This window comes from Adiantum capillus-veneris, chromosome 30 (assembly GCF_014529385.1).
Source record: "Adiantum capillus-veneris isolate H3 chromosome 30, ASM1452938v2, whole genome shotgun sequence".
NCBI classification, from domain to species: domain Eukaryota; kingdom Viridiplantae; phylum Streptophyta; class Polypodiopsida; order Polypodiales; family Pteridaceae; genus Adiantum; species Adiantum capillus-veneris.
In genome coordinates this window covers 80,818,516-80,837,421 of record NC_140960.1, presented here as the reverse complement: position 1 = coordinate 80,837,421, position 18,906 = coordinate 80,818,516, and the positions used below count along the sequence as shown (strand labels likewise).

At 40.5% G+C, this 18,906-nt stretch overlaps 1 protein-coding gene across 1 annotated transcript in view; it reads right to left on the bottom strand.

Annotated features, from left to right (window-relative positions):
- Positions 1-9,917: 9,917 nt before the first annotated feature.
- Positions 9,918-18,906, bottom strand: part of LOC147418285 (cilia- and flagella-associated protein 70-like) — a 50,292-nt gene continuing 41,303 nt past the window's right edge. The window contains exons 2-3 of the mRNA XM_086507474.1: positions 10,645-11,062; positions 9,918-10,562 (exon numbers count right to left, since the gene is read on the bottom strand). Coding sequence (XP_086363600.1) covers positions 10,295-10,562; positions 10,645-11,030 — 654 coding nt within the window. The 5' untranslated portion in view covers positions 11,031-11,062 and the 3' untranslated portion in view covers positions 9,918-10,294. The remainder of the gene's footprint in view (positions 10,563-10,644; positions 11,063-18,906) is intronic.

Sequence of the window (18,906 nt, the reverse complement as noted above, 5' to 3'; positions counted from 1 at the left end):
GCATGACAAACACCTCAAGCACGACAAGCACCTCAAGCAGGACAAGCACCTCGAGCCCACCTCCGGGTTCCCACCTCAAGCTCAGCCCTAGCTTACTTAAGGTCAAAGGACTTTTTACATACATTTATTGGAGGTCTTCAATGAAGCTAACCCTAAGGTCTTATGCTCCATTAGTTAGCCTTGCTCTTTGATAGACCATCTCCCTTTTGGGCCCCTTTACCATTGGCCCCGTGTTGAGATAGATCTATAAGCACACACCTATATCTTAACACTTGTTCCCGTTTATTCTCCCATATTAAGTGATCAATTTAATATGAGAAAATCATTTGGGTTAGTTAGATATTAGATTTTATGACAGTGTGTGTGTGTGTGTGTGTGTGTGTGTGTGTGTGTGTGTGGTGGGTGTGGGTGTGTGTGCGTGTGCATGTGCATGTGTGTGTGTGCGTGTGTGTGCGTGTGTACGCGTGTGCGTTGAGTGCGCAGTGTAGTGTATTGCAGCAGAATACAGATCTGGTGGAGTTCTTGGTGAGCATAATGCTCACCACTCTTTATTCTTCTATAATATCCAAAGAATAAGTTAGTGGGTCAATGATGGGCATTCAACCGGCTGGCTTGAACCCTAACCATCTCCCATCTGAAGGCCAAGTACCTATGAGTGTAAGGGTTAGTATGTACAACTATACAAGTGTGAAGCATGACCATAGCTTTATCATATGCTCATCATCTATATGCAATGTGCAAACCGCTCTGAAGATAGGCTCTTTGTTAGAGCATCCGCTAGGTTCTCATCCCTGTGGACTTTAGCTAACTCAATGTGTTTTCTAGCCACAATATCCCATATCACATAATACCTGACCTCGATGTGCTTTGATTTGGAATGAGACACGAGGTTCTTTGCTAACATAATAACACTTTGGCTTTTACAATGTAGCACTGGAGTCTGTTGTATACCAAGGTCGCCCACTAGATGAGATAACCACATTGTTTCCTTATTGTTGACACTGGAAATCGCAAGATACTCAGCATTGGGTGGTGGAAGATGAAGTGCAATTTTGGAGACACAATCTCCAAGAGATTACCACTCTAGCAAACAAGAAAATGTAGACAGATATGGATCTTCTAGTGTCCACACAACCCGCATAATTAGAATCAGTGTATACAACTATGGATACATCACTAAATTTCCCAAAGTGTAAGCACTTGTTGGTTGAACCCTTGATGTATCTCAAGATATTCTTCACTGCTTTCTAATGCTTTCTACCCAGATTTTCCATATACCTACTAACCACTCCCATTGCAAATGCAAAATCTGGTTGTGTGCTAACCATGGCATACATGAGATTGCCAATTGTCAAAGAATATGGCACCTTTTGCATCTCTGACTTTTCAGCATCCAACTCAGGGCAATCATTCTTGCTAATTTTTACATATGTAGCTATTGTGGTACCCGATTCTTTCCCCCTTTGCATGTTTAAACATTGCAAGACCTTGTGAATATACGCTTCATTTGATAGTTCAAGTATTCCACAAGTACAGTCTCTCTTTATATGCATACCAAGAAAGTGATTTGCATTGCCCAAATCATTTGTGGCAAACTAATTGCTTAAGGCATCTATCAGAAGTGAAATCTCATCTTTTGACTTTACAGCTATAGCATATCATCCAAGTACAAGATTAGAATGATGAAGGAACCATCGTTCAACCTCTTTGTGTAAAAGCAGTGATCATCTTGGCTCCGTACATAACCTTGGGATTGAATGTGCTTACCAAACTTGATAGACCACTTCCTTGATCCTTGTTTTAGTCCATACAAAGCTTTCTTGAATTTACACACCAGTTCTTCCCTTGTTGGCTTCTTGAGCTTTATCTCAAAACCTTTTGGCTACATCATGCAGACATCTTCTTCAAGATCCTCGTGAAGAAACGCCATCTTCACATCCATCTGGACCAATTCCATGTCTTACTATGGCTACTAAACCAAGCACAAGATGTAGTGTAGTCATCTTAACCACTAGAGACAAGATCTCATTTAAATCTATGCCTTTCTTCTGCTTGAATCCTTTAGCCAACCAATCTAGTCTTATACTTAGTCTCGGAATCTTTTGTCGTGTACTTCTTCTTGTACACCCACTTGCAAGGAAATGCTTGTTTAACCTCTAGTAGCTCTGTCAATTCCCAAGTCTCAGTGGGGCTAAAGCTGAGTTATACTCAGATTACATTGCCTACTCCCACTTCACGTTATCTTCCATCTGAATAGCTTCTTAATAACAAGTGGGCTCACCATAGTTAGTGACAAATAAACAGTCCAATCCTGGCTGAAAATGCTCAGGTGCATGAGATATAGGAGTAGATCTTCTAAGTACTTGGATGTTGGATTATGCTCTCCCTGAAGCAACATTTGTTTGTGTACTAGTGGAAGGTGCATCACTAGCACATCCAACATTCTGGGTAACCGTTGGTGAGGCAACATCCTCAAACCCTAATTTGCGATATTCAATCTCTTTTAGTGGATGTCTATGAATCTTAGACTCGTTGAATATCACATGTGAGCTGCATATAACCTTCTTAGATTTCAAGTGCCAAAGACAATATCCCATCTCTCCGTCCACACCGTATCTAATGATGATGCACTTGTGTGATTTGGGATCCGGCTTTTGCCTAAGCTCTGTTGGCATATGCTAGAATTCCTCACACCCAAATACATGTAACCTATCATAACTAGGATGTTTTCCCATCCACATCTCTTATAGAATCTTATACTTCAATAGTGTACTAGGAAAACAATTTATCAAGCAAACACTATCATAACAACTTCCCCCCAAAACTCCTGAGGTAAAGTGGCCATAGAAAACATAGAAGTGAGCCGTTCCTAGATAGTCCTATTCATCCTTTTTGCCACACCGTTTTGAGCAGGTGTGTAAGGCGTGGTAATTTTCTTCTAATGCCTTGTTTAGTGCAAAAGTCCTTGAACTTAGAGGACATGTACTCGCCTCCATTGTTAGTTTGCAAATCATTAAGCTTTCTACCTGCTTAGTTTTCTACCATTGCAAGAACTTCTAAAAAACACTAAAAACGTCGCTCTTGATATAGGGCCCCCCTTAGAGACTTAACAGGCATAGGTATGCATAAGTTGCTATGAACAAAATCTACAGGGCTTCCTAACTCCTTGTCTAAAGGTGTTGAGGTCAACCTAGTCTCTTTGTCATAAATGCAATGCTCACATAAAGAAAAATCTAAGTAATCTAACAAGAGATATAACCAAAATGTTGCAGTCACTTCATTCCTTTTTGACTCATATGTCCCACCCGGCTATGCCACAACTCTGTTGACAACATCTCGGCTGCACAAATAGAATTCTTTTCACTGAAGAGACATAGAGTGAATACAATGAGCCAGACTTCTGGCCTTTAAGCATGACCAAGTTTTCTCTTTTGATTAGCTCAGAACCATGTGCAAAAATAGTAGTGTAACCCAAATTGTCTAATCGCCCTACATACATCAAACTCTTTGTCAATTCGGGTACATGCCTGACATTTTGCAGCATAAACTTGGTGCCATTAAGCATACAAAGTTCTAAATGTGTATATCATGTGCGTTCAAGGACTATTTTTTGAACTCCTTATCTGCTATTTTTTAATGAATAAAATACACGCTTTTCCTATTCAATCTGTAATTTTTTTCCCAATTCCATTGTATGGTATATGGTACCCTTCTGTATGTGAAAAAGAGAGAAAAAATGAAAATTAATAACCCTTTCTGTTGCACTCACGTGATAGTCACATAGCTATCAAGTGCCCCCTCCCCCCCCTTGGGCGCCCGAGGGAAGTAAGCTGCAAAAAGATGAGCTCATTCAAATGAGAGCTAACGCTGCTCCCATATTTCATGCTCATATGTATAACATTCTTCATGAGAAAAACCTTGTTTGAAGCACTTTTATCATCCCATGTTGTACATAAGGCATCCAATAAATCTTTGCCATTGGTCTTATCCATTATTGTGAAGTAAATGGATTCAACAAGTTGCAGGCAAATGGTCGTCATAGCACGCTCATTCAAATCTTCCCATTGATCATTAGTATACTCATTCTCTTTTTTATCACGCAATGGTGCTATCAAGCCCTTATTGATCAACACATCCTACATATGCTACTTCCAAATTGCAAAGTATGTGCCATCAAACTTCTTAATGTAGTATTCATCCTTGTCCGAAGCACTACTAGCGGCCATATTTCGAGAGAATGTGACGAAAAGACTTATGGAAAAATTTCTGGGAGAATTTTGATAGAGTTTTCCCTATAATAGGATCAAAACCTCAACACAATATGCAGCAGAATCACTGTGTGAACAATCAAATGCACCAAGAACGCATATGGACGACTCGCGGGGGAAATCCGACAAAGTTGCCTCTATTCGGAGATCAAAATTTCAAGTGAAATTGAACCAAAAATAGTGCATAAACCAACAAAGTGTAATCAGTGGGCATAAACTAGCATGAACTGGTCAAATAAATTGTCAGATGACTGCCAACTCGGCATCAAAGCCCGTCTATACATAGCCTATGGTTGGCGAGGCCACTAAAGGGATCTCCAACAACCTAATCCACCTTACAGTGGGTATCTTGGTCCCCCAGTGCTCAACTTCAAAAAACCTCATGCAACAACCCTCACAGAAGACTATACAAACTCAAAGACTAGCCCTAGTCTCAAAAAAAAGTGGCTCTTCCGGACCCAGTCTCAAAAATGACTTGGACTGCTAAAAGAACAAGCCAAAAATGGCTCCACAATGTCGTCCCAAAGGCAGTATCCGCAACTCAACGTACATACGATGATAGTCACTGCTAGTGTAGTAGGATCTATGCACAAGCATGCGCCAAAAAAAAAATGCAAGCAAGTATGAATTGACCTCTTGCTGCGGGGAGTGAAAGCTGCTCTCACCAGAGCACAATTGTAAGAAATGCGGAATACAATAAGGATCTAGTAGCAAGGAGAGTAGAGAGAGACACGATGCAAAGTAGATTAGTGGAAAATCAAAAACTTTAGATTAGCACACTATACAAATTGATGGCGTCATCCACCCATGCGCTCTCAAGGTAGAGCTTAGATGGCGATTTAGACAACTAGAGCAAGTGAATACAAGGGACTAATAATCCTTACAGAAGGATGTGTTGTGTGCGTCAAGTGTGCACACCATTCTACCAAAATACTCATGAAAAGGCCTCCTTATATAGTTGTCACTTAGATAGCACTTACAAATTCGAGTCATAGTGCAACTCTTGTGGATAAAATCCAAAACTTTTTCGAACTTGCACATACACTTAGATAACACAGTAAACCAAAAATAATTTTTTTATACCAAAATGAAAACGCTCTCATATTTTTCATCTAATTGGATACAAAAAAGAAAAACCAAGGGGTTAGAAAAGAGGTAAAAGAGCTATTGTGTGTAGTGAGAGAGTTTGGCCTTCTAAGAAAAGGACTGCTATCTTCTTTAATGCATGGTTTAAGCAATCTTGTGGCAATTTTGACCCCTTTATAATTGGCATAAAAAGTAAGGTAAGAACCAGGTTCATCTGCTTTTAATTCTTTGAGAATATTGAGCATCGTATAATATGGGCAATTACAAGGGATCTAGCCTATCCACCAAGCCAAGGGCAAAAAAGGGACAAGTGAAAGTTGACCGGTTTTCAAGAAAAAGTTGCTCAAGATGATTAAGAATGTACCAGATAACATGGTCAAACCACATCATACTAGACTCATAGGCTACCTTAGGGTCAAGAAATTTGCAAGCACACTTTAAGTAAAGCATGTAGACATTCCAAATAGATTCAGTGTAAAAATCAGGATTAATTTTGCCAAACTTCATGATCCCTTTTGTGTGAATATAGAAGCATGCGTTTGAGGTACACTTAGTTTGATCAATGAAATTGAGGTTGAAGGGAGCCTTAATGAATTTCCCTTTATCTAGAAACTGACCACCCTTCAAAATTTCAAGGTGGCAATCTTCAATTGTGGATGCAGATAGGTTAGCGAGATATACCCAAGTTTCACTAACTATAGGAGCTGAAAAAGATTTCTTGGTTAGAATTCTGAGTTGATGGTCAACACCAAAAGATTCAACCTCAATATGTTTGACAGGAAGGAAAAGGAAAACTTCGAAGACTTTAGGGACCATTTCTAAAAGTGCAGAATCGTTGAGAGTACAAATATTGTTTTGAAATTCTTGGACAGCTTCCAAAGTAGCATTATCTCTACAGAAGAGGCCACATGATTGTGGGACAATGGGCGTGGCTGGCGTGTTGATAAAAGTTGGATTAAGCCCTCATAACTATAGGAGCTGAAAAAGATTTCTTGGTTAGAATTCTGAGTTGATGGTCAACACCAAAAGATTCAACCTCAATATGTTTGACAGGAAGGAAAAGGAAAACTTCGAAGACTTTAGGGACCATTTCTAAAAGTGCAGAATCGTTGAGAGTACAAATATTGTTTTGAAATTCTTGGACAGCTTCCAAAGTAGCATTATCTCTACAGAAGAGGCCACATGATTGTGGGACAATGGGCGTGGCTGGCGTGTTGATAAAAGTTGGATTAAGCCCTCATAACTTTTTGACAAAATTGGCAAGTTCAGCACTAGAAGAGGAAAAATGGGTCAATTCTTGATTATATTGCTGAGCCAGAATAGGGAGTTGGGTAATATAGTTTGAGATCATAGCACAATCACCCTCAGGTTCTTTGTCTAGTGCAGGAAGGATCTTGACCCAATCATTGAAAGAAAGCATGTGCAAAATATAAGATTTCTTTTCTACTGATAAGGAAGAGTCATAAATAAGTTGTGAAGCTTCCAAATTGCTAATACATTGGACAAGAGTATTGGCAATAGAATGAGATTTAGAAGCCTATTCAAGTCCTTGGGAGAGGGTTGTGGCCTGTATCAAAAAAGTGAGTGGGATTAGTTGTAGAGAGGTAGCTAGTTAGAATAAGTGATGTTTTTGTTTTTGGCTTTTCTATCCAAAAAAGGTATAGTTGTAGAGGGAGAGGGGGTTTATGTGAAGGGTAGTCCTTTATATATTGTAGAATATTTTTCATGATTTTTTTGTGTTTGTTAGGGTCGTGGATAATCCTCATACAAGCAGTCCGTTTAAAAGTAGTATGTTTGTGAAAAAAACAAGATTAATCATTGGTGGGTGAATTTGGATTAACACGCAAACCTAAAACCAGTAGAGCCTACAAACTACAATAGCTATGAGTAGGAACTCAGTCTATAGTCAAAGAAAGACCACCTAACACCTATCGACCTAAAAAGGTATCATAGATAGTGGGTCAATCAAAGCCTATTATAGACCAAAAATATTCTAAATCTAGCGTTCCGATCACCCAGTAACCTGAGAGAACCTTGTGTTTAGGACGTGTGTGTTGATGTATTAAACTTAATACTTATACAAAAAAGAATGTAACATTCAAAAGACAACTGGCTTTAGAAAAAAGGACAAAGATTAGTACAAAAATGACTAAGTCTTAGATTCATTTTTATACATTATAGTAAGAATGAAGCATCCTTCTAGTATTTTTGTACAAAATATGGTGGACTTCTAAAGGTGCTTTAGAAAGAAAGCAGACATGAACTTCAATATCGGACAGTACCTAAACCAAAATACTCTTAAGTAAAGATAGCATTCTCACCTGCATCCATATAAACAACACAACAAATTCGTTAGCCTTGAATATGTATTATTGATGTTAATGAACCTAATAGTTGTTATCCTTATCATACTTAAAATTATTTTAACTTAAACTACTATCCAAAAAAGCTTTATTTGTGTGCGGATTTTGTAAGTATCAAAAGGCCATCACCCCTTGTGATTCAAGTGGCATTACCGTAGGTTTGTTTCGAAATTGTAATTCATTTATAACCATTTTTTAAGTTTACAAAATCCAAGTTAATCATATAAATTAACTTTTCTTTAAAAGTGTTTTGAAAAAAACTATATTATGCACCTAGAAGATCTAGTTTTTTTTTAAATCAAGCTATAAAGTTATCCCATTATCTTGCCAAAGCATCAACATTGAAAGCATGTAGTGATTCAATTATATCCATGAGTTAGAAGCTAAATCAAGGTACCATTTAATGACCAGTGTAAAGCTGCATTGAAGCATGCTCATTTGCCATTAAATCCATAATCATATAGGGTCAAAATTCTCGAACTACACAAAGTCGGCTACCAATATTTCAACTCTTCTTACTTTTCAAAGCATCATCTTCAAGGTTTAGGGATTTTATCATAAGATCGAACAAGACTAACATGCTACACAAATACCATAAATAACCAATATCTACAGCAATACCACATCCAAAGACCAATATGTATTAAAAGTATTAAAATCTGATTCTTTCATGAACCTATAGAATTCAAAGAACTGTCAAATTAAAGCAACAACAATAAGTCATTCAAAATTTACACAATCATCCAAGATTTAACTATGGTGTTCCACGACAATAATCCAAAACAATTTTCATATTCTATAGACCAACACTCAAAACACCACTATGCTGTGAAAGATTTTTTCCAGACTTTATTTCCACTTATCCTCAAAGCACCAAGTATACCATCACAACAGCTTTCACTCAGTTACAGGTTACAATTAATGTAGATCGAGCGTCGCCCATTAAATAACAATTAATGGAGACCGTCATGACACCCTATTTCATCATAAATTAAATCTTGTACTCTCAATCTACAAAAATATTTTCATCTTTTAGAGCCTATTACACAGACAAGCCTATTCCTTCATATTATTAAGCATTGTTAATACTTAGTCTCAAAGCACGTAAACCAATTACAAAATCATGCAATAACAATATTTTCACTATATCCTCCTGAGATAAGCATTCTTTTTTTTTTAAGCCAAGTTTCTTAAATATATAGTCGAATTATTTCACCAGATTTCAGCTTCGTGAGGAATCAAAACTAATCATGGGTTTAGTTTCTAGTTTAAGTATTATGAACCAGTATGACTAAGCTGCACTTACCTTAAAAATGACAACTATTTGAGCAAATAGGCTATTGTTAGAGGGCATGGTTGTTTGATCCAACCTTAACAATAAGTGAAGAGTGTAGTATAGTGAATTAACCAGGCAAAAAGATTTATTTAAGCACAAAGACCTATTATAAACATTAGAAAAGCAAACGGTGAGAAGGGGGGTTCTCGATGATTTCCATTTTCAGCTTTGCACAACAAGGTATACACACAAAGAGTAAGCACCGCCTCACTTCCTTTAATGCAAGATCAAGTGAGGGAGAAAACGCATCCACACCTATCAAATAGCAACTCCAACCAAGTGGGCGGCCACCAACCATGCCCCATATTTCGTGAGCTTGCAAGTAGATCCAAGATCTAGAAAACGTCCATAATAGGAACCCCCCAAAAAAGGTACAACTAGCCTTGAAAATATATATTTACCAGTTGCCCTGAATGGCTTCAGAGGATCAAGGTAAGACCAACCTCGATTCCAACATAGGGGGGAAGGAGAAAGGAATATGAGTGCACCACGCATAAGTATAGACATGGATGCAACGCAAGGGAAGCAGAAAATGAATGCCTTAGCCCATCAAATTTTAAGCGGTAGGTGATCGCACTGACTGGGCACAAGGTAAGTAGGATAACTACCCAAGGTAAGTTCCCATCAAATGGGTTTAAATTTAGTAAGATTTCGAGGCAGGGAAAGAACAGGAGGGGAAATCTTGAGTATAACTGAAAAAAAAACTCTATCTAAGGTAAGTTCATATAAACAGGGCACTGAAATGGAAACCATCCTCAGATTTTTAACCTGAGGATGGTTTCCAGCTCATGTGTTATATGGTGAGGAAGTTCCTACCGTATGTTTCACATGATTAATTGGTGGATGGTGAGGGAGTTCCCACTAAACAGTTTACAGAAATTAGGATTCGGATTTAAAAGCCATGGATGTCACCTGATACCAAAGCATGTTGAAATCATCAACAGATTTTATGACCATTAAGAATAAGAAGTGACCCCAGCAATTAGCAGCCAACAGACTTCTAGAGCCATCATATAGCTAAAAAAGTAGAGCAGCATCATCAGAGCTTTGCTTTGGATCTCCTATGAGAAGAAAGTTTCATCAAAAAAACCATCAAGGGGTATTAGTGACAAGTGTGTGTGTGTGTGTGTGTGTGCACGTGCGCGCGCGCGCATGCGTGCATACATATATATCTATATATATACATATATAGATAAGAGTCTTCAATGTATATAAGAGTCTTCAATCAAAGGCCAGGTGATTTATGTTGGCACGCAAGGTGAGCAATTTACATCTTGTTGTTGTGGATGTTGAATGGTGAGGGGACTACTTAGGGGAGATGGAAAAATGGGTTGAGTATCAAAGAAAGACTCTAACAGCACATTTGGATCAGTTACATCGGAGGTAGCACTGTTTTGCATCTCCCTATCATTTCTCTTGATAAGGCCTAATTTTCCACATAGCGAGTCCAATTCAACAGCATATGGTGTGCCGCCTTCACAAGCTTTTATAACAGCTCTTTCTGCTGCCCTGAGGATTTATACAAGAAGGCAAAGGTTTGTTAATTATTATAATGAAGCATATTGGGATTGAAATAAGATAGGTTACATACCTTATGTTCCCTTTCTCATAAAAGCACTCAGCCAATTTTATCAATAGAGGTGGAGAAGGATGCAATTGCAAGGCCTGGTTGGATGCAAACTCAGCTGCCTCCATTCGCTGTGTTCTCAGACAAACAAGCGCTAAGTAAACCCAAAGTTTGAAGTTCCATGGATCCAAAACATTGCCTTCTACCAACGCCGCCTCTGCACGGATCATATCATTTTCTTCATAGAAGGCTATCCCAGCTCCAAGCCAAGAGCTGCTGCTTGGCTGTGATGAGCAGATTTCCAAAAACACTCTTTTCGCATTGTCGATTTGATGAGTCTGCAAGTAACTTTGACCAAGCTCCAAACACCCATGCACGAAAAAGGGCTGTTCTTTACCATATTGAAGCATCTGACAACAACATTTTTATCGTCACTCGTGATCTTCCAATCCCCCGAGCAACATGAAATTAATTCCTCTTGAAGTTCTCTCTCTCTCTCTCACACACACTCTTTTTTTGTGGTTGAAAGATTTACAAGTGGGAAACCTCAAAGCGAGGAAAACCCATGAAAAATAAGAGAAACAAAAAGTGGAGCACCATGAGGCTCCGAGGGCTAGAAACAGTCAAAAGTAAATCCTGTAGGCATCAAGAGTGATGTCCCCAGCATCACAAGTGAAGTGCAATGCTTGAGCAAGAGACAAGTTGAAATAGGAAAACGGGTCGACATTAGTGCCTTGAAACATTAATGAGTTCCGGTGGTGCCAAATTGGCCCACAAAACCCAAAATCCAACCCAATTAAAAAATACCGTAGACTGAGACTTTCGAGACTGGAGCACCCCAAAAAGCCAAAACCGTGAAAAGTGCCGAAAGGAAAATGTAGCCGAAGAGCAGCAGACACTTGCCGAATGAAGGATCTAGAGCAGCGACAACCCCACAATAAGTGTGGCACAGTCTCCTCAGCTTCATGGCATCTAAGACAACGAAAAGGCGCAATATTCCGTGCATGCAATAAGGTTCCAATAGGGAGAGCTTCCACCAAGCAGCACCACAAGAAAATACATTCCTTCAAAGATTAAGATGACTCTGCAAATGCTAGACAACGTTCGTTGCCACCACAAGGATGACTTGGAGAGTCATGACAAACAATCCACGCATCAAATTGCAAGAGGGCATCAACATTGCCGGCTGAAATGCATTCTAGTTTGGTAGTGGCAAGATTCCAATCAGAGAAGTGGGAGTCCACATTCAAAGGAGGAATGGTAAGAGATCAGCAAGCATCCTTTGAATCTCCCGCCAAAGAGGAGAATAGTGGAGTCCCAACCGAAAACGAGACGCTGCATCAGAGAACGAAAGAACATGACCTGTGTCATCCACCACTTGATGTACCTGGCATATTCCTTTTTGAGAAAGAAAATACCCCTGGCGAGGAGACCACTCAGCGAAAAGAATGCCCTGCTCCAATGCAAACTCTCCAATCGAAGGGTTGCCTACAAAGGATTGTCGACCATGCCATGCCAAATGCGAGGTGACAACCTTCCAATGTGTCCTTGAAGCTTCCCAAAAATGACGTCCCAATATGTCGGTTGCCAATGACCAAAGGATGGGGTGCCAATATGCGCACACAAATGTGATACCATGAGTGTCCAAGGTGGTTGCTGCTCCACCAAGACTCATAGCTTTCTGAGCCAGAACATAACTTTGCAAATGCAAAATATTCAGCTCTCCAAGGTACTTGGGAGAGCATAACTTGTCCATAGATAAAAGCCGAAGACCCTTTCTGTGAGACTAGGTGCGCAAGAAATGCTCCAAAATACTAGACGTAAGGGACTGCAAATGCAATTGAGACCAGGATAACAAAGGTAAGTAAAACTACACATAAGCAATGAAATGCATTGGACAATCCTGAGGCACACATGTAGTGGCCAAGTGGACAATTTCCAATAATTTAACTTGGAATGCACACATTGGAGTACCCAGTCTTCTGCGTAGCTCATACATCCCAAGCTTGCGGATAACCCAAATGGCGAATTATGATGCATGGAGGAACAATCTGCCCTAGCCATAATAGTTTATGCCAATCATACTCATTCAAAGGTAATAACTGGGATTTATAAAAATTAACTTTGAGTCCTGCTGCCAATCCAAACAAGTGAAGAGTATGCATAATTTGCTCCACATCATCATAGTGATTGCAAGGCATAAATAAAGAGTCATCCGCATAGGCTTGGCCGATAAAGAGCTGCTCAGACGGTAATGCCAGGCCATGCAATCTACCAATGGAGGTCAAGGAATCAAAATACATAAGCAAGGGGTGAGTAGCAATTGCATAAAGCAAAGAACTCAAAGGATATCCTTGCCTTACTGAACGTCCCAGAGACCAAGAGTCTGTGAGAAATCCATCCAATGAACTTGCAAAAGTGTTATGTGCATACAAGAAAAATACCACACGGGATACCTTAGGCCCGAATCCCAACTGTTGCATAGTATCTGCCATGTAGTCCCAAAGAACAGGTCTTTTCAATGTCAACCTGCATGATCAAGACATCTTGTCGAGTGTATTTCGCATATTCCATTCCAATGATGACATTCACCAGGTTATCAAATAACTCGACGTCGTGGGATGAAGCGATATTGAGATTGATATAAGCCTTCATGCAAAAAGCACTCAAGTCGATTAACAAGCATTTTGGCCATCAATTTATATACCGCAGGCATGAGCGTAATAGGTCGCCAATGAGATAATTCTTCACATATAGTGCATGCTTGGGTATCAGCTTGAGCATAGTTGCCACGGAGTTTCGAAACGTTTTGTTTGAAACGAGTTTCATAAGTTTCGAAACGGTTTCGTCCGAGAAAGAAACGCCAAAACAAAAGTTTCGTGCAAACTATAGAAATGTACGTAAGTTTAAGTGGTATAAGTTGAGATCTATGTTTTAAGCATTACCTTACAATTAGACATGAAAAATAGGGAGAATAGGACTAACTTTCACCCTTAGAAGCAAGACAGAAGCTACATTCATGACATTGAGGATTTCATGACTGAAACAAAGAACAAGAGGCTTCAAGGTTTACACGTAACATGAGCCTTTACTTTACCTTTGAAACGTACAAACTCATACAGAAACGTCTCTGAAACGTTTCGTACATTTCATGAGTGAAGAAACGCGTTTCTTGGCAACACTGAGCTTGAGTAAGCCTTCTTTCCAAGAGGAGGACAGTTCTAGCTACTCCCATGTCATATTCATCATTATCAGCAGTGGCAACTTTAGGCAATCCCAAAAAGACAAAAAAAAAATCCACAGTAAGACCATCCCAACCGGGAGTTTTCCAACGGCCCAAATCAAGCAAGCTGGCATACAAATCCGTCTCAATGAAAACAATTTCCAAGTCTTGAGCCTGCTGCATCGGAAGAATGGGAATAACATGCGACTCAAACAAATGATGTGCTTGGCGAGCTTCTTGTGTGGGAGGTAAAGGAGCCTCAAAGATCTTGCCATAATGAGAGTGCATGGCTTGTGCTAGCTCCTATAAGGAGGAGGTCTACTCTCCTAATGAAATTTTAATTCTTTGGATAGCTTGAGACTACGTAGACTGATGCAAATACTGGAAGATTTTTTAAGAAGCACAACCTTTGTCTATAAAAGCCTATTGGCGAGCTTGAGCTCAAGTCTGCCATTTGGCCAATTTCCTCTCATCGTTATGTCGTAACATAGTGCGAGCAAAGAGTAACTCAGCCATCTGAGTCTCAATAAGAGAGAAATTGTTAGCCAAATGCATTAATCTGTGACAAGTATCTTTTGCCTGTTTTGCTTGATCTCTGAATTGAAACAAGGAATACTTGCCATAATCTTGGATGCCACATTGAACACACATAACAAAGCGAAATCAGGGTGTGTCCATATCAACATGCATCTAATCAAAGGCGGGATAATGTCCACAATCATAGTGCAAAAAGGTTCATGCTTGAGATGAGCATTATTGACATGCAAAAGTCTCTTCCTAGGTAGGGAGTCATTGGCACAAAAGAAGCCAAAATGTAGTTTCAAGCATATGGGAGCATGATCCGAGAGACACAGGGTATAATCAATCCTCATATCGCACACAAAGTCATTATATTGTTGCATATGGAAAAGATACCAGCGATCCAATCGAGCGTGATACATGGATCGAGCATTATGTTAAATGTGAATCCCGGATCATCCGCATGCAAAAGGGGTCACAAATCCAATCCATGGCAAGTCAGCATAGAATGATCTCATGCTTGTCATTCCACATAAAGCATGTGAGAGTGCCCAGTAGTATTATCAGCAAAGTTTGGTGCATTATTGAAATCCCCACAAAGAAATGCATTGGAACAGAAGGAAACGGAACTCCACAACCATGCCCTATCAGCACATGTTGTGTATGCATATAATTTACCCAATTCAAAGACTTCTCCATTAACAATACATTGAATGACCATTCATCTCCAAGCCGGGTCATTGAAAACCAAGGTCGCGAAGAGCTCGTGTCAAACAAGCATAAGCACTCCAGAATAGCCAGCTAATCGTGCATAAGCTATCCAATAGCCCGCAAAGTATGAAGTTTGTTCGGCAAAATGATGTTGGTTATGCTCTTGAAGAACAACTATGTCCACTTTACATGTATGTACATAGTGCCAAGTAAGCTGCTACTTTTTGTGATTGCATAACCCACGCACATTATAAGAGATGCAATTTAAAGAACTATGGATCCTATATGATATATACAGTGGGCCACGAAACAAGAAAAAAGAGACTTAAGTATTAGAGTTCATTGGCACATCCTCATCAACGGTGGGTACATGAGGAGACATACCATAACCTAGACCAAGAGGATTGAAGAGAGGGTTACGTTGCGATGAAGAGGCTTCTCCTGTAACTACATCCTTGTAGGAGCGAACAACCTTGTCCCAAGCTTTTGGTTTGTATCTCAGGAGAAGATTTCGGAGGTGGAGGAGGCTGACAGGTAGGAACAGCTCAAGGGGGTGGTTGCAAATTTGGTTCCGCACATTCTGACTGCATATGACCAAATTTGCCACAATGGAAGCAAAAATTTGCAAATTTATCCTATTTGGGTTTGAATGGGTGCTTTCCGACCACTGTATCAACTAAAATGCCTACAGGCGTGTCACGAGACGGGAACCATGTGCCAACGGAAAAGAACGGATTGAGCAACATTAAGTACTACAGTAACAACTGAACTGAAAGAGAGAGAGAGAGAGAGAGCACACGCAACACACGGAGTGGCGGAATTCCACCCCAAAGAGTACTGGCCCCAAACATTGGCGCCTTTTTCGGTATTTCTTTATATTGCTTCAATTGAGTACAATGCCGGTACTCCAACCCCTGCACCTTCACACTGAAGCCTACCAGAGAATGAGCCCTCTACACAAATTTAAAGGCCATTGGCCTTGAAAAGCAGTTACATGAAAAGTAGTCAAACTCAAAAGCAACTGGTCCAAAAGCTGCCAACGCAAAAGCAAGAAAATCCATACAACTGCCACGTCATCATCTACCAACGCGAAATCCAGAAATCCGTACAACCTGTCAGTGAAAATCTAGGACTGTCCGTATAGTCTGCCACGTCATCATGTCACCATGAAATCTGGAAATCCATACTGCTTCCACGTCATCACAACCCTCCACGTGTGTGTGTGTGTGTGTGTGTGTGTGTGTGTGTGTGTGTGTGTGTGTGTGTGTGTGTGGGGGGGGGGGGGGGGGCGGGGGCTTGCTTTATTTTTAATGTCTTTATGTCACTTGGGCCCCATCAGACAGAGTCCCATAAGTTGGTGGGAACTCTTCTTTAAAAATAGGCCACTCGGCCAATCTTTGCAAGTTGGTGAAACTGCTTCTGCTGCTTCTCTAAGGGTTTAGACCCCTCCGCCGAGATCTGTAGGTTGGCTCCGTTCTTTAGTGGCTTGACACGTCAGTAGTTTGTGACATCCCCCCTTCTTGAGAGAAAATAATCGTCCGTGATTATAGCATATCTGAAAACAAATCAAGTTAGCTCAAAAAATTTCAAGGGCCATTCCGAGCGACAATCAGTTTTCTCATTCCAAATCCGAGCTCTTGATTTCTTGGGTCATTGGCTTCCTTGAATAATCTCATCCAATAAGGAGTCTCATTCGAGATCGACACTCTTGATATTTTGGGTCGTTGACTTCCCAGAATTATCTCATTCAATAAGGAATTTTCAATGGTCGGCACATCACAATGCAACACAAATGCTTACATATGCATGTTACAAGACATAGAAACATAAAGTCGTTGTGATGAACACTCCCCTTGCAAATAACCATCCAGGTTCGGGCCATGAGCTGTTCAACGACTCCCTCATCACTCCTCCCGACCGCAAATAACCTGAAAAGGTCCGAGCCTTGAGATATAGAGGCCTTTTACAACCAAACGCCCCCCATGCGTCGTTTGGAGGTGCCGAGAGTAACCACTGCTCAGACTTCTTAATACTCCCCCTGTAAATAACCACAAGGATCCGGGCCACGAGTAAAAATAGCACGTCTCAAACATTCAATACTCCCCCCACAAATAACCACAAGGGTTCGGGCCATGAGTAAAAACAACACTTTTCAAGCATTCAATACTTTCCCCGCAAATAACCACTAGGGTCTGAGCCATAAGTAAAAACAACACTTTTCAAACATTCAATACTCCCCCCGCAAATAACCACAAGGGTCCGAGCCATGAGTATGAATGAGCAAGCATTCTTAAACATCATTTTTCACTACTCCACCCGGGAGTAAAATCACCAATCATTGAAACCAGTATTAAAACCAGAGTCAAACAGTTCAAATTGGCACAAAGACAGGTTCAAAACAGAGACCATTCATTTCAAACAAATTCCAAATAGGATCACCAAACAAGTTCTCAAACAGAACTCAAACGTCAAAAGCAATCTCGACATTAGTTGAGCTCGAAAAGTTGACTGACTTTCCATCCTGAAACCTGCACCAAAAATTAGGGTTAAGTTCCTTCCATAAGGCCACAACATGGTCCATCAACTCTTGGATAGACAGTGTTCCTCTGGCGACGATGGTAGTCTCAAGACAGGCAATCACACCGGACCTCCAAGGTTCTCAACTCGAGAAGAGACACCTACTGAAAGATGTCGAGAAATTTCAAGTTATAATCTGCTAGGGTTTCCATAGCAAGCATTTCAAGATACCCCATTCTGCCAAAAGCTGCAATCCGAAGGAAGATGTCTGAAGGCATGTAACTTCGGGCAAAAAATTTCTTGAAAGCTTGCCAAGTCCTTGGAGTGTACGACTTGGTAGCTATAAACATCCACCATTGCATGGCACTACCTTAAGAAAAACAGCGGCTTGAAAAGAATCCTTGATCCTTCTTTGCAATTGATCTTTATGGCTTATGCCATGTAAGACAAAGCGATGAAGACGGCCGCGCCCGATGCGCGATGAAGTAAGGGTGGGAGTGGCTAATAAGTCCGGGGTTGACGCACAGAGATACTTTTGAAAAAAATCCAATACACTTTGGAAGCGCCGGTTTGCTCTGTTTGCTCTTTGGTAGGACCGGTATGCTTTCAGAAAAGCACACGCCTGAAGCTCTGATACCACTGTCACGAGACGTGCACCATGTGCCAACAGAAAAGAACAAACTGAAAAACTTTAAGCACTTCAATAACAACTGAACCAAAAGAGAGAGAGAGAGAGAGCACACGCGACACGGAGTGGCAAAATTCCACCCCAGGGAGTACTGGCCCCGAACGTTGGCGCCCCTTTCGGTATTTCTTTATATTGCTTCAACTGAGTACAATGCCGGTACTCCAATCCCTACACCTTCACATTGAAGCCTGCTAGAGAATGAGCCCTCTGCACAAATTTAAAGGCCCTTGGCCTTGAAAAGCAATTACATGAAAAGAAATCAAACTCAAAAGCAATTTGTCCAAAAGCTGCCAACGCAAAAGCACGAAAATCCGTACAGCTGACACGTCATCATCTACCAGCACGAAATCTAGAAATCCATACAACCTGTCAGTGAAAATCCGGGATTGTCCGTATAGTTTGCCATGTCATCATGTCAGCGTGAAATCTGGAAATCCGTACTACTTCCACATCATCACAACCCTCCGCACGTGTTGTGTGTGTGTGTGTGTGGGTATGTATGTGTGGCTTGCTTTATTTTTAATGCCTTTATGTTACTTGGGCCCCATCGGACGGGGTCCCATAAGTTGGTAGGAACTCTTTTTTAAAAATAGGCCACTCAGTCAATCTTTGCAAGTTGGTGCAACTT